The 24,809-nt window shown below is 38.7% G+C and overlaps 1 protein-coding gene across 2 annotated transcripts in view; it reads left to right on the top strand.

The window, feature by feature from the left end:
* Positions 1–15,144, top strand: part of RORB (RAR related orphan receptor B) — a 128,003-nt gene extending 112,859 nt beyond the window's left edge. For both annotated transcript variants that reach the window (XM_059492354.1, XM_059492353.1), the window contains exons 5-10: positions 5,569–5,690; positions 6,922–7,054; positions 8,994–9,101; positions 10,200–10,310; positions 14,350–14,462; positions 14,949–15,144. In XM_059492354.1, coding sequence (XP_059348337.1) covers positions 5,569–5,690; positions 6,922–7,054; positions 8,994–9,101; positions 10,200–10,310; positions 14,350–14,462; positions 14,949–15,104 — 743 coding nt within the window. In that variant the 3' untranslated portion in view covers positions 15,105–15,144. The remainder of the gene's footprint in view (positions 1–5,568; positions 5,691–6,921; positions 7,055–8,993; positions 9,102–10,199; positions 10,311–14,349; positions 14,463–14,948) is intronic.
* The last annotated feature ends 9,665 nt before the right edge of the window (positions 15,145–24,809 follow it).

The following is a 24,809-nucleotide window of genomic DNA, read 5'->3' as shown; positions in this document are numbered from 1 at the left end:
AACAGAGATTTTATTTAGAGTGCCTGGCTGGAGTTTTGTTATGTATGCTTACAGCAGCCAGCCAAAGCCGTGATGTTACTGCAGCATTAATTCAAAGTGGATCCCTGCAAGAGCTCAACTTAGAATATAAGCTGAGATAAGCTCTTAGCTACCCAACTAGATCCTACGGGTAAGTGGCAAATTAAAGATTCATTATTCATTTTAATTGAAGAAGATTATCAGTGTTTTAGAAGGCACACTTCAAAGTTTTTCAGTTCCCTGTGCAAAAGAAGGGAATGCTGAGAAAAACTAGAGTGTCTCCTGAGAAAAGAGAGACAAATAAAAGAACTAAGGAGCCTGTAGGAAACAAATGCTGCTGTAGATGAGTTCCACTTAGCAGACGAAATTCACAGCTGGTGAATGTTGTGTGCACTCCATGGATTACATCCATCCCCACCAGCATTGTATTTGACCTCAAGTCGGAGTTTTTCTTCACTATTGTAGTTGGAGATCTCTGAATATTGCAAGTGCCTGTAAAAGGCAGTACTGATTTATCAGCTGATGGTAGACCCCTGTGGCTCTTTGGTATGCTGATTTTGATTGCTGTCTAGGTTGCAGTGTTCAGTTTTCTGTATGTGCTTGTATTTAAGCAGTTCCTACTCCACCAATAATGTTTGAGCAATTGGTAGTCTTTGGAGAGTGCCTTTTGTGAGATAACTCCTGAAATCCAAAATAGGAAACTACGGCAGGAGAAAAATAAAAAAGAAGGGGCTGGGGCGGGGCAAAGCCTGCCAGAGCAAACAGAACTGGAAACAGAAAGTCCCAAGTTTATGTGCTGTTGTTCTTCTCTTGCAGCATATGCTTTTGGCCTGTTTTGTTGATGAAATAGGGCTTTTGCAGTCTCTCTGCCTCCCCAGTCCTTCTGTCAGGGCTGTGCAATGATTCTTTAGCTACTCCCCAGCACCGCTGAAGTGAAGCAGCAGTCTCAGACACTTGAGCTCCTGCAAGTTTTGGAGAAGTGGCTACTCAGCAGGCAAAGGAGACAGAGAGCTTTAGGGAGAGGAGGACGCCACAGCCCAGTCCCGTGTTCAGCCCCGGTGGCTGGTGACCAGTGACACTGACCAGAGCAGTCCCTTGTGCACTCACGTGATGCCTGTGACCTGACCAGGGACCAGGCATGTTACCCACCCCACCACCAGGGACAGAAGGGCCCAGGGGAGGGGCAGGTGATGTTTGATGCATCTGAAGGCATCCAGGTTTGTTGCACTAACTTCTCTGCATAGCTCACTTCACTGGGCAGTCCTCACAGAATCGTCTCTTGATTCTTTCTTCTGTTTTAGGTAGGCTAGGACAAATGTAAAAACCATTCTTTTCCTGAAACAGCGTGGATCTCTTGCGGTCCTCTTCAGCTTCATGATGTACAATTTTCAGTTTTTCCTGGAAATCTCCTACTATACATTGAACTTTTCTATATTTTTAACTGCTGCATTGTAAATTCCGATTAAATAACCTACCCATTGGTCTGGCACATCTCAAGGCCTCACCAGGCCCTGCTATGGGAAGGGCAGAATGCCCTGTGCTGCGTGGAGTGGAATCAGCCTGACCTCTCAGGTGTCTGCTCTCTAGCCATGCCAAAAAAACCATCTGGATTTCCTTGTTCTCTAAGAACTGATGAGGCTTTACAGCTAGAGTAGTGGGCCATTATAGAAAACCAGTCAGAGACGTGCAGGACAGTAATGAAATGTAAGTGGACACCCCATGATGTATTTTGTTTGAGTGTTTCTGGTTTTTGAAACTGTTGGTTACAATTATTGGCAATTTCCTTGATTGAGTATGTTGTTTCTGGTTTATCTCTCTGGAAGCAAGTACTTCTTTCTAGATTTTTTTTCAATGAAGCAGAGCATTTTTAGAAAAAGTGTTTGCTTTTCAAGAAAAAATGTCAAGTTACCAATACTAAGAAAACCTAAGGTATAGAATGAACCTGACTAATACAAATGCTTCCCATCCCAGTGTATACCAGAGTTTGGATACTGGGAACATTATTTTCTGTGGACCGTGCTTCCCAGACAGAGTAGATCTGCTAGGATATGCTGTGATTTTCATGTATCAAGTGATCCAGATAGGAGATATAGCCCCAATGTAATAAAGCCAGGGGAGGAGTAAAGCACCTAGTCTACATTTGTGTTTACCTATGTGGCAGATAGATACGCTTTACAAATCCTGCCATTTACAGGCTGGTGGTGTACTGTCGTCCTGGCTCAGGGATTCTTTCCATTAGAAATACTAATTTTCACTCAATAGTTGGAGCAGTTGGTCCTTAGAAAATAAGTTGTTGCAGACTTTGATTCTCACACCCGTGTGGCCAGAATAATCTCTTTTGCTTTCCCTTTCATATAGCAAACCTGCTGTAACTTATGTAAAATGGGAACTGACAATATTTCAAGTAGAAATGCAGTTCACATTGAAGTCTCAAGAACAGAGTTGTCTTTTGTAGTTCCTGGAGTTCATCCAAACAGGATTTCTAGTTGTATACATGCAGTTACCCAGTGATAGGGGACCCTTGAAATCTATGGCCCAAGATTTTTGAAAACAAAATCTACTGAAAGTCAAGACTTGATATGTGAAGTAATTGCAGTGGACTCCTCTAGCCTGGACAACATAGCTATTTATTAGATTATCACCCCTGCTGGGTACCTCCATAGGCTTTGGACCTCTGCATCAGGGCAGTATCTCTCTTCCTGTTGTGTATAGATATTGTCCTGTTTTCCCCATTGTCCATTTTTTCTAGTTCTATTAGAGAACTAACCTGTTGAACTTGGTGGTCAGCTTATTTCAGAGCTGCCAGGTCTCCCAGAAATTCATATATTTTGGGTACAGGAGTGTACCTGTGATAGGACATGTTTACATCACATGTCATTTATATTGTTGCCAGTGGTTCAGGAATGTCATTCTCCTTGGGATTTGCCAAGATGTGCACTGACTCCAACTTTATTAGCAAAACGATGCTAAAATCTGAAAATGTCGGGCAAAAACAAATGCTATGGTGTGTGGAACTCATTAAGAGTGACATTCTTTGCTCTGCCTGTGTTGGATCTACTGTTCCTGGACCATCTGAGAAGCCAAGACAGGGGTATTCTTCTTTTACTTTTTACATCATGTCAGCTCTGCCACCCAGCTGTAGGCTATATTTGCATAAAGCTCCTTCCAGGGGCTCCAGCAGGGAGGGTAAGCAGGCAGGCTGCTGTGCTGAATGAGCATTTCCCTTCTCCTCAGAGAGCCCGTGTACCCTTTCCATCACGCACTCAGCCTCGCCTAGCCTGCGGCACAAGGGTTTCAGGTCTGTCTTGCACCTGATTCCTCTTTGGATGTCAGCAGTCAGAGCTGCTGCTTGCTGCGATCGCCCCAGGCCTTTGCACATCTAAATGGGTTTTAATGTCAGCTCAGCATAAGCATAAGTGTGTAAGGAAAAGATGCATGGGGTACAACAGAGGATGCCATCCCTAGAAAGCTCTGCAGAGCTTCTCAGCTCTTCATTCCTCAGGTAAATACATAAATACTAGGAAAAGGACGGGAGCTGAGGAGCTTTGCAGCCATGTAGAACTGTTAATGGAATAAATTTTGAAGTCAGTGAAATCAAAAGGTCCTGTTTTCAGAATGTTGACATCAGGTCACTTTATCTGATTAGAAATCTGTCTACGCAGTAATATGGAATTATGTGAGACATTTATTGTAAGAGAGATGCCCATTTATCTTCAAGATTTTTATTATAAAATGCAACACCTTTTGATTATAAAATGCAACACCTCAAAGGTTAAGACTTCCATCTAACCTTCTATAAAAGAACAATGGGTAGATCACTCTGTTAATATGCATTCTTAGTTACCTATAGGCTGGAGTCAAGTCTTCCATTAGGAAACCTAAAGATAGTGTTGACCTATAAAAGGACACCTGTGAAAATTCAATTAAGCAGGTTTTATTTTTCCTATGCAAACCTACAGCATTTTATCTTCAGCACCTTTCTGCTGAGTCTCAGTTTATTAACTGTGAGTAGCACAGGCATCTCTCCTTCAAATAGCTCTCCTCCAACAGTGCTTACAGGGAACATGCACTTCTGCATTCTTTTTTCAGCTTCTCTTCTTGCTGGTGTTTCTAAGTTCAGTCAGTTCAGGCCAAAGAGGCAGATTTATTTTGGAACTCCAGGCTCCAGATCCCTACACTCTACACAAACTGTTGAGGATCTGAACAAGTGAGCAATGGTATACCTAGGTCTTTCTATTTCCCATGCTCAGGTTTGGCTAATGCATTTTCAATGTCCTTTTCTCTTTTTTGACAAATATTTTCTGTGCAATGCTGGTTCTACTACAAGTGCTTCAGCTCACTTCTGTGGCTTCAACTTTGTTCCTTTGCTTGGCTTAAGCAAAGTTTCCAGGCTGAAGCAATGAGTTTCATTAGATCTGTAGGACCCAAAGTTGCAAAATAGGAAATCATCAGTTTTCAGTAACGTGTTTTATCACAACATTTCAACTCCTAATGCTAATGAACTCATGCTGGAAGTTTTTGTGAATTTTTTTTAATCCGCTCAATTGGCTTTAAGGGCAAAGGTTTGCTTTAAAATACTTGTCAAAGAAGTTTACTCATAGTTTCAGTGAGTTTCCAGGGCAACATTGAATGCTTTCTTTTCTGCTTGTATCCTGCATTCCATGTTGTGAAGTAGTTTCTAAGGCTGCAATTTCAGGACAACTTGAAGGTAGCTTAGTGTTGTGTGTGAGATTTATGTCCTTCATTTCTCCTTCTAAACCCCAGGATACTAGTTTTAGCTTTTATCCCTTGCTAAAACCAGTCTGTCATGTTCTTGCTAATCAAATTCAATCAGAAAATGATCCAGCTTAAAATTTACTTGAGAAAAAAGAGACCTGTTTACTCTTCTTTTATGAGTCACGCAGTGTTCAATGTAATGCAAATGTTCATGGCAAGTTCAAGCAGTGAGTCAATTTGAGACACTGAAACAGCTCTGAAACATGCTGACCACTGAGTTCAGCAGATAGGTTCCTGTAGTAGAACTAGAAAGAAATGGACAGTTAGGAAAGAAAGCAAACACCTACACACAGCAGGAGGGGAGATACTGCCTTCATGCAGAGGTTGTGGCCTAAAGCCTGAAGGGGTACCCTGCTGGGTTCGTAATCAACAGCAGTGTTCCTTCTCTTCTCCAGGCTAGAAGAGTCCACCAGTTACTGAATAGGTTTGGGGCAGACAAAAGCAATTGGGTAAACAGGGTCTCCTAGTGAAATTTATTTAAACATATTAAATCACTTTCAGAATGAAGATTCTGTATATTTTCACAAAAGTCATTGTTATTTTCATCTGCAGATCCACTGTTTATCAAGATCATTTGGCTTTGGGTTGAATACTGAAACATTTTGCAATAATCAACTTCCACATTAAAAACAAATGAGAAAGGCAGCATTGAAAATAAAAGATTAATTTTCTTAAATGTGCTTTTTCCAACACCTTCATTGTTTTCAATATTTTGCTGTTGCAGATCACTGTTCACTGTTTCATGCAAATTATTTTTTATTATCTCTTTCACAGATCGAATTGCACAGAATATCATTAAGTCTCATTTGGAGACATGTCAATATACAATGGAGGAATTACATCAGCTAGCGTGGCAGACCCACACATATGAAGAAATAAAGGTTTACCAGAGCAAGGTACAACCCTGTAATATGCGTTATCTTCTGCTTGAAATTGTTAACAGAGTAATTTATCTGGCAAGAATACACTGATGAGTTTTGTACAGGTCAAAATACACTTTTCACTATCTTTGGGGAACTAGTTACTGAGAGCAAAGTAGTGACACTTCATAAAAAGAAGCAGAAGCTTTCCAGCATATTGGGCTCTTTGTAATGTTTTCTGTGCTTGTTGTTACAGATCTAAACCTCATGCACAAATTCGGTTAACTTCAATGTCATTATTATTGGATCCTCTGTTGTAAAGATTTTAAGAAAATTAGCCAACATAAACCTCGATTCCTTGTAATTTTGAAAACACATTTGTTTTTTAAATGAATAACAAATACCTGTCACTTACAACAGTAGATAATAACAAGCTGAAAATACTCCTTAAATTGAAGCTTTTTAACATTGGGTGGAAAAATTATCTCATTACACTACATTTTTTTCTGTTCCTGCAATTCTCAGGTCAAGTTCAGTCTATTTTCCCCTGTCACGTCCCCAGATGTAGTAGAGTCAGCAGAAACCTCTGTGCCTCTTGCACTGGCTTCATTAGTGATGTGTCTTCAGTCAGACTTCAGTTGGCACATTAGCTGGTCATGTAAGACACAGGAGAGGCTCCAGCTTGTTCTTTGAAATCTGAGAGGCTATGCAATATTAGCAGTAATAAAAACACACCACAGTTTGCAGACCTGTGGCATGAAACTAGGAACATCTATTTATATGTACATACATGTGTATGCAAGGAAAATGATTATCAGGAACTCCAAATTTTTATGTAATCTGTGTTCAGATACTTCAATTATATATTTTAAGTATCAAACTAGGAAAAATAGTCTGTTGAACAAATTAATAACATTGCACCACTTCTTGCCTAAGAGTGCTGTGGAATGTGTGCATTTTTTGTGCCACTATTTGTCTGTCCTGCACAAAAGCCAACATTAGAACCACACCTTAACACTGTGCACTGCATTCTGCTCCTTTGAAGAGGCAATGCCAGAGTTCAGATGAGTGGGGCAATGGCTTGTGAAAACAGCCTTCTTTCTAGTGAGAAGTGCTGGGTACCTAGAGAAGAGGGGCTGCTAGCTGTGCCTGGGTATGGGGTGGAGCGTGGGGAGTGCTGCTGTCTGCAAGGCCGCCTGAATTTATTGATGCACTGATGTACTTGCTTGCTCACCGCTTTGCTTTTCCGTGTGTGTTCTCCTGGAAGACGAGAGAAGCTCTGTGGCAGCAGTGTGCCATTCAGATCACCCATGCTATCCAGTATGTGGTGGAGTTTGCAAAGCGCATAACAGGCTTCATGGAGCTCTGCCAGAATGACCAAATTCTCCTTCTTAAGTCAGGTGGGTAAACACCAGAGGCTTGAGACTAGTTTAGCACCCAGCACCCTAGAAACATGCTCTCCTTTATTTTCCTGCAAATCATTTTGATTTTGAAGGAGCCCTAATTTCTGTCTGTTGCATTAAGTACATTAACCTTGCTGTATTTTTCCACCTTAATAATGTTACTGGCTTATGATTCCCTTCCCTCTACAGTCAGTTGTGGTTATTAAGTACACAGACACACACAGACACACAACCATTGTGAAAACTGCAGTCTTCAACATGACATGTGGTGGAAGGAGCCTGAAAATTGAGCTGGTTTAATCAGTCATCTGCCCCCCTGTAAAATCCCCACTTGTCATTAACGAAACGAAGGCAAGATCCCTGGGGCCTGCCTCTGTGGTCATCTTTAATCTTCTTAATGAGACTACAGAAATACACTACAGCCAGTGCACAGGAGGGAAAATTCCTGCTGGTGCCAGTTGGTTTCAGAATAAATGAGAGCAGATTACAGCAGTGTGCTCCAGCCATGCTCTCTCTGCATGCCAGGTTTGCATGTGTGTGCATAAGGGCAAGGGGAAAAGGACTTTCCTTTCATATCAAGGGACTCAGTAATTTCTGTCCTCCAAAAGAATCCTGACAAGATTTATCGTGACTGTGCAGTAACACTGCCAAGCCCAGAAGGATAAAATGGCATGACTAAGTGAGCCACAAGAACCATGACTGGTAATTAACTACATTTACCCTGTCATATCAGTTTCTTGCTCTGTCCATGTGTAAAAGCTAGGATGCTGTGTGAGGCAGCTTGTTAAAACTTAAGTCCTTCTCTTTGAAGAGAGATCTCTTCACTAAGGCTGAAAGCCTGTGTGATTCAGCACTCCATACACAGAAATCACTGACTATTCTGAGTTGTAAGGGATCACTGAGGCCAGATTTTCTGTGAATAGCCTGAACAGAGATCAAACCCACAACCCCGGTGTTACTAACGCCAGACTCCAACCAACTGAGCTAACCTCAGTAGCAAAACCAGACTCACAGACTATTCTGAGGGGGAAGGGACCCAACAAGGAACATGGAGCCCAGCTCTCAAGTGGCCCACAGGGCAATCAAACCCACAAGCTTGGCATTGCGAGCGCCGTGACTGTGTCTTGGTGAGGGACTGGGCTCTGATGATGGGCACAGCTGCAAAGGGAAGCAGTACAGAGACACAGGGAGCACACAGGCAGCCTCCTAGAAAAAGGGAGTTATAGCATAAAAACTATTTTTTTAAAATCTTGTAGTAATTTTGAAATTCTGCAGATACCACTGTGCCCCCAGGAAATTTCATTTGACTGGCAAAGCTAACTACACAGGAAAAGTTTTATCTCCCTCTGCTGTTGGAAAACATTGCTAAGCTATAGCATATAAAAATATATGAGGTTTTATTTTCTCTTCTACTGTTAGTACTGACCAGGAGTTAGAAAATGAGGACTTTTCTCTCAAAAGCATGTCTCCAGAAGAATCCTCAGATACAGAGTTCATCTTACAGGAAATCTGAATTTAGTTAAGGGATGTTAAAATTCTTCCTCCCACTTTTCCAAATGCATATTTTTGCAGTTGGAAATTAGGAGTGAAAAAAGAAGTGTTTCTAATTTTCAGGATAAAGTATTTCAAACTGAAATTATTTGCCCAAGATCTAAATTCAGATTCAGTCCAGGCTGCTAATTTTCTGCAAAAGGTGAAAAAGTCAACCTATAGAAAAGGTGGTTAGACCAGACCAGAAATGACCCCTTTCTATACTCAGAGCAAACAGAAATACTTTTTGTCACCTTCATAGATGTATAATCTAGATGTCTTCAAAGATTGTCTGTGTCTTCTGGTGTTTTTAATGACTGATGACTTTGTAAATATCTTCTTGAGATTTCCTGTGCTCTGATAGGCAATAATACCTGGTACCTTTGCTCTTTTTTCTGTCTGCTAGGCTGCTTGGAAGTGGTTTTGGTGAGAATGTGCCGTGCCTTCAACCCACTTAACAATACTGTTCTGTTTGAAGGAAAGTATGGAGGGATGCAAATGTTTAAAGCTTTGGGTATGTTGCTCTTCTTTTTTCCAACAAATTGCAATGAGCCACATAGCAAGAAAATTTGTCTTTATGAGAATTGTGATCCACAGTGGAAGTCTCCAGCAAATGTTGAATCCTCAAGTCTCCAAATGCCTAGGTTGGAACAGAAAAAGAAAAAAAAGGATGACTCCATTAGCTGCTAGAAATGATAGGTGTTTTTTCTCTAATAAAAGAGCACAGCAAGGGGTTTTGGTGGGTTTTTTTTTTGCCTTCTGAAGTTTTGATGAGTCATGAGTTTATGGCAGGAGCCACCTCTTTATCTTCTCTGTTCAGTTATGTTTGATGTATCGAATCCCTCCCAATAATTGTGTCCTGCAGAAGGCAATTTTAGCCCCAGCAATGAGGAGACTAAAATAATGAACTGGTACAACTTGCTGAAAATACTGTTTTGCCTAAAACTTGTAAGTAAGCTCATTTAGATTCATGTACTGAAAGAATTACTTGGTTTCTCAACATGATATTTAGTGCTACCTGAAATGTTAATAGTGAAATGTTTGTGTTTTGTGCATCCATCAGACTGATACTATCAGAAGTTGATACAGGACCAAATTCAAAGAGAAATACTGCCTTAAAATATCTATATTTATCATATATATATTTTTTTTAGTGTGTATCATAAACATACTACTTTACAAGTTTAAAACATTTATGAATGTTTATTGGTTGATTTATTTTTATCTTTATGATGCTTTTGCAAATTTTCATAAACATTTGTACTGTTAATTAGTGAAATTATCTATGAATGTTATTTAGGGCTGGTCTTTCCTCCTCTTTAGGTTTAATAACTGTTTAGACATACCAATTCTTTCCTCAGAGCAAGGAAAAAGAGTACTCACTTCTAAGATGTCTGTGCAATTTTTGTACTTGATCCTAATTCTTGGTATTTTTTTTGCTTCAATGTACATTTTAGTGCCATTTTCAGGTTCGGTGGAATTTCAGTAGTTAATAAAAAGCACTTGCTTTAGCAGTACAGAAATTAAGGAACAACTTTTTCTGAAAACAAAACAATCCCTGCAGGTTAAAGAACTGATTTCTAGCATTGGTTTTGTTCTCTTTGGTCTGCAGGTTCTGATGATCTGGTAAATGAAGCATTTGACTTTGCAAAGAATTTATGTTCCTTACAGCTGACTGAGGAGGAGATTGCCTTGTTTTCATCTGCTGTTCTGATATCACCAGGTAATTTTTCATTCCAAACACTGATTTTTTTTTTTTGCTCTTTATCCACCTCTATTTCTACATACTTAAATAGCTGTTTAAGCTGCATCAAATAATGTTAAGTAATATATAAAGCAGTGGAAGAATGCCTGAATTACCCAAATATACCATCAGGAATTACATACACTTGAGGTAGATCCTAAGTGTAAAAACATGGAGCAGGATTGTGCAGACAAGAAATGCAGGCTGGCCTTCCTCCAGGCCATGTGAAAAGAAGCATGTTACTCATGAGGTGCATATTTCTCTTAGCTTTTTCAGGGAGCAAAAAATCACCACCCTGAGTAGGTTATATAGTCCATAACTATGATGGGCTTTTTTCTTGGGAATGAGAATGCAAAAATTGGTGATCACTCCTGTCTGAACTTAGTCTCAGGTGAGAGGTAGTGATTAGAAGTGCAACATGCTTTTTTTCATGTATTCATGTATCATAACTCTACATAGGCAAGCATGGATTTAAGGGAGTGACGGCTGGCTGAACACAGAGGAAGTCTGTTTTGTGATTTAAGTTGGCTCAGAAGGTGGATCTAGTATACAAGCTCACAGTCTAGTGTGGGATTTTTAAATATGCCTCAGGCAATATAGATACACATTTTCATCTAAGGCTAACCTCTTAAAATGCCTTACAAAAAAAACCACACCATGATATTTCAAACATTTTTTGCTGAAGACTTCTTCTACGTCACCTTGCGCTTTTGCACATCTGTGTTTGGGGTTATGTTAGTCAGAATTAGACTATCACAGATGGTGTCAACACATTCATTCTCATCGTTAACAACACCTACTGAAAGGACTATACTCCTTTTCCTTTCACTTGGAGCAGTTCTTGACACTGTCTGCTCAGAAGTGAAGTAGTTGAACCAGTGACTCTTCATGGGGTTACACCAAAATATTGCACCTACAACCCTCCAAACATTGATGATTGCCACCTCAAAGGTGTCCCAGCTGTGTGCAGGCATGAGAGCTGCCTCTGCACCACCCCCCAGATGTCCTGACTTTGGATCAGCAATGTCCCAATGGGTCTCTGCCCAACCTTCCTCTCTGTCTGAAAAGATCAAAGATGGGTGGGTGGCAGAGGGTGCTAGCTGCTGGGATCAAAATTCTGATTAATTTCTGCAGTTCTGCATACATCCCTTTAGTTTGCAAGCCAGAGAATACATGCAACGTCTCCCATTGTTTTAGCCAAAAAAAAAAAAAAAAAAAATTAAAAGGACCAAAAGTGTTCGGTGCATGCAGACTGTAGTGTGTGAGCATGTGTAACTAGTCCTAAGACACAACAAGAAGGAAATTATGGGCTGCAGGAACAAGTGCATGGGTGAAAGCAATCTTCCTTCCATAAAAAACCTGTGAACCTCGATTGCCTAAAAAACTCCCCTTTCAGCTAGGCTGCTACATTTGAGGTGGGAAGACAGAGAAAATAGTCCAGAATTAACGGATACTGAAACATGCCATTTATTTTCTTACAAAAACAATAATAGTAAACAATAGAGAAAGAAATATTTCCTTCCACACTTGAAGGTCCGGTTCCTTCACAATAAAGAGTTTCATCATGGGAACAAATTAAAAAATTTAAAAATAAAGCACTGCTTCACAGAAGTCCCTGCACCAGTCCTTTCATCGACTAATACAAACGTACAAAGATTCCATATAGGAAGTACTCTTATTCAGGTTTCTTTTCTGCAGAAGTCGCCACCTGAAAGGTGATTCTTGCAGCCTTCATCTCAGTGTTTAGGCCCCTTACAGAAACCAGAGCAGTCCACTGGGAGTAAGGGCACCTGAGAAGGGCGTCCATGAGTAACATCCATCAGTAGTCTTGCAAAGGTTGCAAAGGCTGGTGTCTCATCCACCTAATTCAGAGCAGAAATCCAGATTTTCCATTTCATGATGAGCATGACCACACTGCTTGAAGGTGATTCTCTAGATTGACTTGTGATTTCAAAAGCTGAAATGTTGTACAAATCCAGTAAAGGCTGCAGAGGCATCTCCACCTTCAAACATACAAAAGAGGCACGTGGTAAGACAGGAACATGGCTGCTCCCTTGTGCCAGTCCGTCTCCTGAGACTTTGACTTGGCGTTTTCCTTCTTCCCACCTTCCTTTTGGCAAAAGCAGATCTTGTCTGTTTCTGAGCTGTCTCTCATCTTCTTTCCTACACTGTTCTCTAGCCTAGTGGACAGCATACTTTTTGAAGTATACAGCATACTAATTGAAGATGGAGAAGTTCAAAACCCAAGAGGAAAAGTACACTATTGAATCACTGCTTCTTGTGTCCTTTAAAGGTGGTCACTGATCTATTGACTTTTTCTTGCACTTCTGTGAATATAGCTAGACTTACCTCTGAAATTCCAGCCAAATTTACAGATGGTGTTCAGGTGGTAGAAACCACATTTTGGGAGACAAAGTTAGCATCTGTTAAAAATTTTTACCTGGCTCTTGTAATGAGTTTAAGAACTCTTGTGTAAAATACAGCATGCTTCATGACAGGTGAGTGATGAACCTGTCCTTTAACCACCTCAGTCTATTTTTAACCTTATTCTTGTGAAGAAAGGTAGACCTTTAGGGACTGGTCTGTATGTTTCTAGCTCCAGTCTGCCACAATAGGCATTAATTTAACACTATTTAAAGACCAGGTTTTGCAGTAGCATAAAGTTTAGCACCTAACCTCTGAAGTCTAAACTTAGCTTATTGTGTAGAAAGTGCATGTGTTCTCAGCTAATTCTATTTCCATGGCCACTGATGGCACAGGATCCCTTGGCTTACCTTCCGGGAACACAGTTCTCTAACGTTTACAAAATACTGTTTTCTTTTCCTGATCATCTCTTAAGTAGCCGAGGTTTGGTTTTTTCCCTTTTCGAAGTACTTGGCAACCAACTCTTTTCATGCACCTCTCCCCAGAGACAGTCAGACAAATGGCAGAGTTGTGCTATTCCTGTGATAAAATGTCACTCGGTTCCAGCCTGTGTGGCATGTGTGTTCATTGAAGTGGTTAAATTAATTCATTTTTGTGACTTATTTTAATGATGGGGAATGGATGAAAGAAAAGTGAAAGGGGTTTTTCCTGAATTGTTCAATTTGTACATGAAGATTCATGCCTGTGGTAAAAGAAGTTTTCCTATTTCCCCTATGAAAGCTAAAATCTATACCCATGAATTGGTCTGGATTGAGGGAGAAAAAAATAGTTTGCAGTGTGGGAAAACAGAAGGTTCAGTGGTGCACCAAGCACACTGCATTAATGGGTTTGGGTTGTCTTGGGGTCTGCTACTTTCCTCTCTTTGTGCTTTCTCCAGAACCTATGACTTGTGAAAATACAGACTGTAAGGACAACCTCCTGCAAGTGGGATTTGAGTCCAGTAGCAGCCATATAGGTTTTAAAACAACTGTGTAGCTGTTATTCTTCCAGATTATCTTGCATTTTGTGTTGTTTAAGAGAACATTTTTAAAAAATGAGAAACTTGCATTTTGCAATTCTTTTGAATTATTGAAAAAATTGTCATGAAGAAAGCCTTTTATTTTTATTTAGAATATATTTTTCTCAAAATATTAGCCTAGTAAATAATGAGATATAATAATGTTAATAATAATAATAATCTTACTTTCAAAGAATTGTTTTGATCAGCAAGTTTATTATTTATGTATTAAAACACTGAGATAATGTGACATGTTTATCACCTAGCCAGTATGAAATTAGAACACTGATTGTACCAACAGAGAATAATAAAATGTTGAGCCATGTTTCATTTCTATTCCCATCTTGATGCCTAGCATCCTGTCTTAAACAAATAGATGCAGAGCCAACACTGTGTTCCTGTATGTTTTTTATGTGTTAATTAAGTGCTCAGGTGATCCTTTAATGGGTTAAGACACTTTGCCTCTGAAACCATGATGCAGTCCTTCCCTGTGAGATTTATGATTCCTGTGGGTACTTGCCAGCACAGTACCCTGTATGCACCATGAGCATGCCCCACAAGTGTGCATTCTTTAACTTTTATTTTCCTTTTTCTCAGATCGAGCCTGGTTAATAGAGCCAAGGAAGGTCCAGAAGCTTCAGGAAAAGATTTACTTTGCACTTCAACATGTTATTCAGAAGAACCACCTCGATGAGGAGACATTGACAAAGGTAAGTTCTTTAAACAGAACACCAAGCAGTCCTCAAGCATGACTCTTTCTGCAGCCAGTTCTGTGTGTATTGCCACATTAATGTAAGCTAAAAGAAATGCACTGTGATCTTGCCATGTGTAGAGGCTTGTCTGACTCTTGCCCCTGTTGCCTCTTACTCCATTTTTTGTTCAATACACCAATAATTTTAATTAATACCCTATAAAGAATGTGACTGCCTTAAAAATGTGCTCATTGAGGCTATTCCTTGTCAGATGCATTTTTGGCCCTTGGCTAAAACTTTGGGGGCAGCTGTTTCTAGGCTCTCACAGTAAGAACAATGTCTAGTCCTGTGTGCGGGTTTTGATGGAGCTTAAAGTATCGCTTTCAGTTACTCAGCAAGAAGCTAACATAGTTCATTTTGGAAAGTGTAATTCATACAAAATATGCTTCCACCTTCTTCCTTTTCTTTTTTCTTTTTTTTTTTTTTTGCTTCAATGTCTTACAGTTAATAGCCAAGATACCAACAATTACTGCACTTTGCAACTTGCACGGAGAGAAACTGCAGGTATTTAAGCAATCTCATCCAGACATAGTGAACACACTGTTTCCTCCATTATACAAGGAGCTTTTCAATCCAGACTCAACCACTGGCTGCAAGTGAAGGGGATAATAGAATTTTCACGTAGTCATGGAATGCATCACTAGTAAGACAAAGAGAAATGTTTTCATGAAGAAATTATTAAAAATGTCACTACTGCAACACTAGGAATGTCCTGCACTTAATAGAATTATTTTTCACCGCTACAGTTTGAAGAATGTAAATATGCAACTCTGAGTGGGGATGTCTTTTTTCTCTTTTGTTTACTTTTCGTGTTGGTTTTTTTTTTTCATTTTTGAACTGACAATGAATATACAAATGTAGGACACTGGGTGTTACCTTTTTTTTTAATTTACTTTTATTGGGGGATGTTTTGGGAGACAACTGTTCCTAGAATTTTATTGTAGATATACATGATAATAGAGCAGTACTTTGCAGTATTACTCTTGCTGTTTATTGTTGAAATATAATTTAAGAAAATTCCACTTATTAGACTGCCTAGTTCTATGTTTTTAGATAGTTTAATGCATGTGGAAATCTGTAGCTGTCTTGGAAGTTATGTGCATATATGGAAGACACACACACTCACATATATATATACATATATATGTGTATGTATGTACATACGTGTGTATGCATTATATGCATACATACTGTAACTTAAAATCACATGCCTACATTTAAAGGATGCTCAATGTATTTCCCATTCTCCAAGTAATGTATTAGATTTACTTTGGGCAATCAAGATTTGCTTTGCCAGAGTTAAATTGTCAGCTGCCAATCTGTAATGACAGGATTACTTCTGAGATGTGCGTAATGTAGTGCATGCGTGCTGTGTGTAAATCAAACATCAGGAATGTATCAATGGTGCAAAAGCCTTGTCTGGATGGGTTTACTGAAAGGAGGAATAGGATTGGGGTTTTTTTCATTTTCTCACTGTTACAGGAATATAACATATATAAAAGTGAACGTAGTAGGACCTGATCTCAGTAAAGTATCTGAAACATGGAGTAAAAATTTAGACAATCCCATATGTACAGTTTTGTGATTTCACACAGGATTTTGTTTTATATATACTGGTTTGAAATGTAGTTTCAAGTCTTGGTTTGTTTTTTTTGCTGAACTCATTAGAAAGATAGGTAGTAAGCTCAGTGAAAACCATGGAAAGCCTAAAATGTATCTCTGAAGGAAAGGAGGGAAGAAGGAAGAAAGTCAAAAGTGAGTGAAGTCCATCGTTACTACAAACAACAATGTAATTGTCACTGTTTCTGACAGTCATCATCTAGATGGGACTGATGGTTTCCATTACACTCATACATCTGTGTATGTTTTAAACACGTGCATATATGTATGTATATATCTGTATGTATATAACTGTATATATATATATGCATATATAGGATTTATTTTAAATGCATTTCAGGAGTGGAGCAAAGGGCTGGAGCTTTCTTATTGTCTGTCTCTGAACTGACTGTACATGCATTTGCTTGCAAAACCAAAGGCAAACAGAGGGGAGTGGAAGGCAGCCATGGAATTAATCTTGTGGATTAATTAAGTTTAATCAGGAGTCATTATTAATGTATCTGCATTCTGCCAGTAGAACAAAACACAGATGGTTTAGCTTTGAAAGAGGGATTCGGTTTCTGCTACATCTCTCTTTACCACCACTTTTACCCATTGTGAACTTTTTCAGAGCAGTCTCCTCTGGGATACCAGCAAAAGGCATAGAGCAGAAATAAGAAGCAGCAGGCAGTAGAGAGGAAAGGAAGGGAAGGCAGGATCACAAGCAGATGTCCTTTATTTCAAACCATGCAGAAGCCAGTGCAAGGCAAGGGGAAGCACCCAGGACCTGCCTGTTTGCCAGGCTCATGGAGGGGCAGTGTCACAGGGAGCCCACAGGGACACAGGTGGCCCCTGAGGTGGGTGAAGAAAATCGGGTCTGTTGTAGTGATAATGCCTCAGGCAGCTCTGGTCTCAGGCTTCTCTCTTCTGCATGAGCAGATAATTCACAGCCTATTTCAAGTACTTTGAGAGCTCTCCCTTGCCTTCCATTGCAAGTTTGCATATGTATTTTGTGGCAGAATCAAGTCTTGAGAATATCACAATTTATTTGTTCTGTTTTAACAGTGCCAGAACAGGTACAAGAGTAGTTACAAACTCTCAGCTAATAAGTGTTTCTGTGCAGGTCCATTACAACTTAGAAAAAAAAAAATCTGTCCAGCAAATTTAGTTGTGAGAACTTTGTTGCAAATATGACATACTCTTCAAAATTTCTTAACGCTATGTAGAACAGCAGTTACTAAAGTTACCTTTTTTACTCCAAATTCAAAACACATTTCTCTAGTGAGTACCTTGAAATGTCTTAGATTAAAATAATAAAGCATTTCTCTTGATGCTTCTTTATACCACTCTAAGACTGACATTCCTTTACAAGGTGATTTACCTGTTTGCAGCCCTTTTTATAGGGCAAATCCAAGAAAAGGATCCCAAATTTCAAGTATGTGTATATGAAAACTTAATGTCTACATGTTATTTGTGTAGATTTATTGGGAGAAACATGGAGTCATACTGAACTCTAGAAGTGCTCAGTTTTAATTGCAGGGGATTCATGTTTTTCTTGATTTCCCACCACAAGAACACACACATACTGTTTGAAATATTTTATAAATTCATTTACAGTATATCAAAAGTATCTATTTAGCCAACCCATAGAAATATAGAATAAGCGATAAATACTACTGTTCGTAGTGCTGCTTAATAAAGAGGTTTGTCATGTTTATAAATAGTCCTTCACAATTGTGTGTTACATCTTGAAGATGTTGTTTTCTTCTCTAATAAGCTAATTGCTCCTTGGGATTTTTGAATTACTACTCAGGCAAGATAACTAAATGGAGGTCACCAGCGAAAATGACACTAATCATTATCTGCAGGGCCTTTAATCTTTAAAACACTATTCTTATATCACTACAATGTCATGACCTTTCCAATCAGTAATGATTAAGATCACATTTTAAAGATGTGGAAATGAAAGAAAAAAGGTTAAGTAACTTGCGAAAGACCACAAAGGTAGAAATATCCAGTTTAGAAATAAAAGTGAATTCTTGGCTTTTGTCCTAAAACTTCTAATACTCTGCCATACAAGATCTTCATTGTCATTGATAGGCAATAACATCTACTGAGATTTTCAATTATTGCCAAACAAATTTTTGTTACTATTAGTACAGGATTTGAGCAAATAGTGTTGTGGTTTACTTGGAAAATGAGAATTCATTTTCAAACACTATTTATTTATGGAACTGTGCTGTGGTAACTGCAATTAGGTTTTATTTAATTTTCTGTCACTTGGGCTTGGCCACATAGGTATAGTACCTCTTTTGCCCTTCTTTGACTGAGTGTGGAACAACACATAATGATCACATGCCACAGGCTGGATTTTTGTGGTTGGTTTTGCTGACACAGTCACTTACACTCAAAATTTCAAATTCTTGATATTGGGCTTCACATATTCAAGTTGTCCATAGACTTTTAAGGACAAAATAGCATGAATTTTAGTAAATAACTTAATAATTCACAATATTAGTTCTTCATTTTAGTTTTTTTTGGCTTTCAGTAGTCTACAGTAAAACCTGAAACTTTTCAAATAAGTGTCTAAAACTAAAATTCATCACATCTTCTTTCTATAATAACTAGATACGTTTGTTGATTTTTTTAGTGACAAACTTTTCAAATGAGACACGTTTTTTAATGATTGATTAACCTGGGACCTGTAACAAAAGGTTATTTGAAATCATAAAACATGTATTGAATCTCCTACTACTAGCATTGCTCTCCAGTAATGCAGTCATATTATTCTAAAGTACCTTTGGCATTGAGGAAGCAGATGTACAGTGTTCATTATACTACCACAAAGAATTCATTTTGCTGTAAGTATCTCTCTTGCCTACAACAATTAGTTGTAAGATTCATATTTCCTTCTAATGGAACTTGCTAGAAAAGAAACACGGTATTAGAAGGCACCTCAGTTGAGAAAACCTGTTTCTGAAAGCAAAGTACAGTTTTTGATTGGCTTGTGAATGAACAGCATGAATGAATTGATTCCGCGAGTTTTCAGACCCTTAGCTCTAACAAAAGTCAACAAAAATTGAGGCATTTCAGCAAAGAAGGTGCTCAACTGATAGCAAGACTGGGGCCCTTGGCATGGAGAGGTCCCACTTGAGCTCTACTGAGCAGAAGGCAGATGTTGCTCTCCTAAATGCTTTGACTTGAAGCTCCCTGTTGTTATTTCAGCTCAGTTTCACAGGGCGTGTATGGTCCTGTTGCACCTTGGGCACCAGTGCCAGGTTATGGTGCTGAGGTGGAGCAGCTGCCAGAGCTGCCCATGAAGATGAGCTTTGTTACGTGATTTTCTTTGTTCAGTTTCACCGTGGCAGCTGGTGTAGGGGTGTGTTTCCCTTTGGGACAGTTTGCAGGGTTTCTGATGTAACAACTTCTACACAAAGAGGATGCAAAGTGCTCCTCTGTGATAGCCTCCTGGCCTCCCTCTACTGGGCTATACAAGCTTCTCTAAGACTGCAGCAGTCCCACAAACTGGTAAGGCAGTTTAGCTAGAGATGTGCAGCTGATTGCCTCTTTCCCTGTTGACTTTTTGACCCCTCTGAAGCTGTGTTTCAAATGTCATTTGAAAGGCTCCCCCAATCCTCCTCCTCCCTTCTGACTCTGCACTGATTGTGCTGTTTCCAGAAGAGCTAAGGTCCAGCCTGAAAGTCGTTCCTATTTTCAGTCATTGTCTTTTGGACATCCCAGGAATATAGCTCATAAGATCAAACTGAAACACAATTTTCTTTTTTTGTCCAATCCATTGTGTCTAAGGATGTGTGAAATGGAACCCTGAGACAGAGCAGCTTGCTTTTCCCTGGCCAATAAAATACTAATGTATTTACACCTACCAGCCTGTCCCAGCACCTTCTGCCTCCACTCTAGAAACTAAATCTCATCTCCATTAGGAACAGTGTGCTGGAGGCCCTGTCCTTGTCTTTACTTTTTAAGTTTCATGCTTCGTAAATGACAATCACTGCTCGATGCAAACGTTGCACTCTATGCCACTCAGGGATGTTTCATTACTGAAAATAACTTTAAATATAACAGTGATCATACGGAAGAGAATGTTAGAGGCTTTGAAGGACGTGGGTTGAGCTGCTCAAGTGAACGTGACCCAGACAAGGCTTTCAAGCCAATGATTAGAAGTAACATTGGTACAAACTGAATTCACTGTCAGCATTTCCTCAGCTGGATCTGTCAGACTTTGCCTGTTGTTTCACAGTCAGCAGAGTCTACTGACCCATCAGCTCCTGATGTTAAGGTCCTTTTCGGAACAAAGTGTAAGCAAGCTTTGTATGGATTACTGAATTTAGACAACTGACAAAGTTGCAAAGTACTCAGTTTATGTGCCGTTAATGTGAGCTCATATTCAGACTTGCTGCAGGTGTGTAAGAGGAAAGGTTAAGACATGGAATAAATATGTCAGCAATGATAAGAGCGCTGAGCTAGGACATGGAGAAGTGACTGTGAAGAACAAGTAGACATGAGCAAGTGGCTAACAGCTACCATTTTCTCTCAGGGATGCACAAAATCACAGCTAGCCCATGACTCTGTAGCAATACTTCTCCATGTATGATTAGTTCCTTTCTCACATCAAGAAAACATTACCCCGTTTTATATTATGCTAGTGAAAAGTACTCCCACCTCCTAGAGTTTTGAAATGTGCTTATCCCTAGCTTTACACCACAGGTTTTCTGCCATTACAAGAACACACACAGAAGGATAAATTGCAATGGACTACATTGCCAGTCATTAAGTTAATTCCATGTCTTCAACCAAGTTTTCCTCAGCTCTGAATATGATCATTGCTCCTGTTATCACAATGAGTATGTGTGGCTTTTGACTCCTTCCATCCTTTGAACCCTCCCCACCTTGAAGACTGATGGACCCTTCAGGAGTTAAGAGGCCAGCATCCCTATGCATCAGGATCATCACCATCATATTCTTTGCCAAGCATCCCATTGCAATTTTTTTTTAATCCTTCATGTTGCTAGAAGCCATGCCCAAGTGACTGAAGTTCTTGTTAGCATGATAGCTTCCCATTAAAAGGTTCAGACTTTTGGTCAGAGGATCTGGCCTCTCTTTCCTTTTCCTTTCACTCCTAGCTCCTAGTGAACGAGGCTTGGAGTAGTAAATGACTCATCTCCATTCTTTCTCAAAGTTGATCAGTACTTGCAACCTGCAAGGGAAGCTCCACCCAGGTGGTAGAAAGGAAGTTCCTTCCTCCTTTCCCTTCATGTTCTCCCTTAGCTGTGCTGTCCCTGCATGCATTGTCCCTGCACGTGTTGTCCCCGTACGACTGTGTGACAATGAGCCCAACACCCAGTAAGTTATCATCCCAGAAGCTGTTTGCAGCTCTAGAAGCCACTTGTGCATGCAGTCTGCAGACGAGAGCCATGGTGAAAAGAAGAGGCCTAAAACTTCCACAGTGGTAGCTCACAGATCAGTAACTCTCCTAAAAAGGCAGGCTGAGCATCCTCTGGGAAAGCAGAAGTATTTCCTGGGTGTTACTGCAGGCAGCGAGGATAATACTGCTCACAGTGAGTTCAGTTACGTGATGTACTACATTTGCATAATTTCATCATCCTCACAGTTCAAACACAGCACATAGGGAAAGTGAAAGAAAACAGCGTTGGATATAGCAGCAATAAGTAAATTGTAATTGTTTCTTTGTAACTGTACTTGCAGAAATTGTTTGCTTTGCATGTGGTCTTCTGTACAATAACATAAAGAAAAAATTCAACTAATGTAGATATCATGGTGATTTGCATATTTTTTTGATTTGTTGGATATAGCTGCTAATTTATGAATGAAGATACTGCTGTTGAGAAATTTTTTTCTGCTTCAAGAAAATGCTGAGGTTCTTGTTTATGACTATACATGGACGGCAGTAAAGTATGTTCAATATAAGACTCTGTCTGGAGAGAATTTTAAAAAATGGCTCCTAGTTTTCAATATTAGGAACAATATTATTTGGGCAACAGGAATGCAACTGCATTGAAACACAAGCAGGAGTAGATGGTTAACCACCAAGAACAGGAAAGAACAGGAAAGAACAGGCTTTTCCTTGACAACTGCTTTGGATAAAACCAGCTTATTTGAAGGAAAAAAAAAAAAAAAAAAAGCACTTATACTTGTCTTGATTAGACACGCAGCTTAATTAAGTCAAAGTAACTACATTAGGCTGTTGACTTTGGGGATTCAGATTCAGATGCACTACATTTGTGGTTTTTTTAACGTGTCACTTCAATGTCAGAATCAGGCAAAAAAGTTGTTTTGTTGTTAGTAAAAAAAGCTAATAATCATTTAACCCTACGGAGTGTGGACCACACATTCTCATGCAGTATATGGGGATTTATTCGTGCACTTATTTTTTAAAAAGCCACTGAGTAGCATAGCCAGTGAACTAGCCATGATAGTCTTTGCCTCTTGTGTGACTGCCATGTGACCTCTAGTACACGTTTGGAGCGGCTCTGTGATTGTACTTGTGGCAACAGATAAAGCACAACTGAACTCTAAGCTGTTATCAACACTCAGCTAAATCGAATACATTGGGTATTTTGAGATTTATGCTAATCGCTATAATTCCCATGTCAAATTAATTACTTCAGTTGTAATGAATGGACAATATAAAGAACATAGGAATCATAACAGCAACAAAATCCCTTATTTTACAGCTGCACTCTCTGCCTCATTTGATTAACACTAAAGAAGTTACTTAAAAACTAAACAAACAAAACAAGAAGAAAGAAAACTGAGTATGTATTGTAGAAATGTAGAAGACAAATAAAATATTTTTTCATATGTAATTACTTTTAATATATGCTTGTGGAAGGTCCAATACTATGTATGCTGTCTCTGTAATTTTTGGTGTAAATAACTTGGGACAGTGAATACACTGATTTTTTCTATGTCTCTGTTTAAACATAAGACTTTGTAATGTTGGATTTTTTTTAAAGAGGAAAAACATCAAAGAGCAAATTATGTACTTGCTTCCTGTAAGTGTAATGTACTCTTCAGTTTTTATGGAAACTGATTGTAATAGATAAAGCCTTTTGACCAGCCGTTGATATTTAGTGCATGCTTCTGTTCATAATTCGGAAAAAAGTGTTGGATTGTCAGAGAAATGTGATCCCAGGAAATCTGTACAGTGAGTACTATAATAATTCCTGCAGACTGCATTTGACTGATTTCAAGAAAAGCTGTTCAAGGAAATAATGCTTCCTTATAGCATATGGCTTTTATGAATCCTTCTGACATTACTTATATTAATAGAAACATTTCTCTCTTTCCAATGAGCAAAATATTTTTGTATGCCTTTAATTTCTTATTCAGATTTGAAGTCAGGTCACTCATTAGCTGTAATCTGAAGCCATAACTGATCTTCACCAAATGCACATTTTAAAGATCATAATGGAAAAAAGAAACTATGTCCAGTTTATCAACAGCTGTATTGTAATACAGGCAGGAGCATAAATAATTAGCAAAGTACTTAGATGCTGTTCTGGCATCCAAATGTGACTTTAATGGCTAGTATTTTGTGATTACCAATTTATAAAAAAATAAAAACATAATTAAGATAGATATTTAGATTTAAATGAAGCTTTCTAATATTTTTGGAATATCCCTGAAAATGCTTTTAGGATTATGAGAAGAAATGATTTTTCATATACTTCCCACTTTCAAATATCTAATGTTTTTATCCTATTTCCAGTTCATTTTGTTAGAGTGAAATGAGATGTTAAGGATCCAGCATCCAAGCCCTGAGCTATTTGGTGCTTGGCTGTAGTTATATTGTTGTAAATCAATTTAATTTTAATTTTAGGTGTGTGTTGTTTTTTATTTGGTAAGCATGTTTACCACTGTTGGTAACACACAAGAGTTGCATTGCCTGTCAAGAAGTATGATAATAAACAATCTAATAAAATAATGAGTAACACTCAAAATTAATCACTCTCAAAAGACAAATAAAAGTTCCTTTCTAAAATCAAATGCCTCATAGAGTCAACAGTGATTTATTTTTTTTTTAATAATCTTAATTGTGTAATAACTGTCATGTATCTTAACTGGCTTGTAGATGCAAAAAGCAGAACTGCAAATGAATCATGATGTACTGAGTAAAAATCTGGCTCCGTTGAAACCAGCAACAAACACTTCACTGGTTTCAACAGTGCCAGGAGTTCATCCAGCATTTTTACATCTGCAATTCTCTTCTGATCTTGCTCCCTTGTTTAATATAATTGACATAATTTATGTGTATGTGAGTAAAAAGACAGCCTGATTCATTTAGAAAGTGACCATTGAGGGTTTTTTTATCATGAATCTTGTAGGACCAGCATCCATGTCAAATGAAAAGGTTCTATATTACTTTAGAATGTAATAGATCTTTGTCTTATTTTATGACCTGTAAATTATTAGTTAAACACTGTTAGCATTTCATAATAATGCACACATGATTTTTGAATGTTTTCTGTAAATGACAATCAGTGTTGATGAAGTTCCTTTCTTTAATGCAAAATTTAAAAAAAAAAAAAAAAAGAAAGAAAATAAATTCTGTTGTAGGTTTTGGTTTGGGCTTTTTTTTTTTCCTGTCCCTTCAAATTACCTATATCTATCAGGAAAAGGTACAGTGCGTGCATTTTCAAAAGAGAAAATAGTCCTTAACATCAT

The sequence above is a fragment of the Ammospiza nelsoni genome, chromosome Z (assembly GCF_027579445.1).
Source record: "Ammospiza nelsoni isolate bAmmNel1 chromosome Z, bAmmNel1.pri, whole genome shotgun sequence".
NCBI lineage: Eukaryota > Metazoa > Chordata > Aves > Passeriformes > Passerellidae > Ammospiza > Ammospiza nelsoni.
This window is presented reverse-complemented; position numbering and strand designations above follow the sequence as displayed.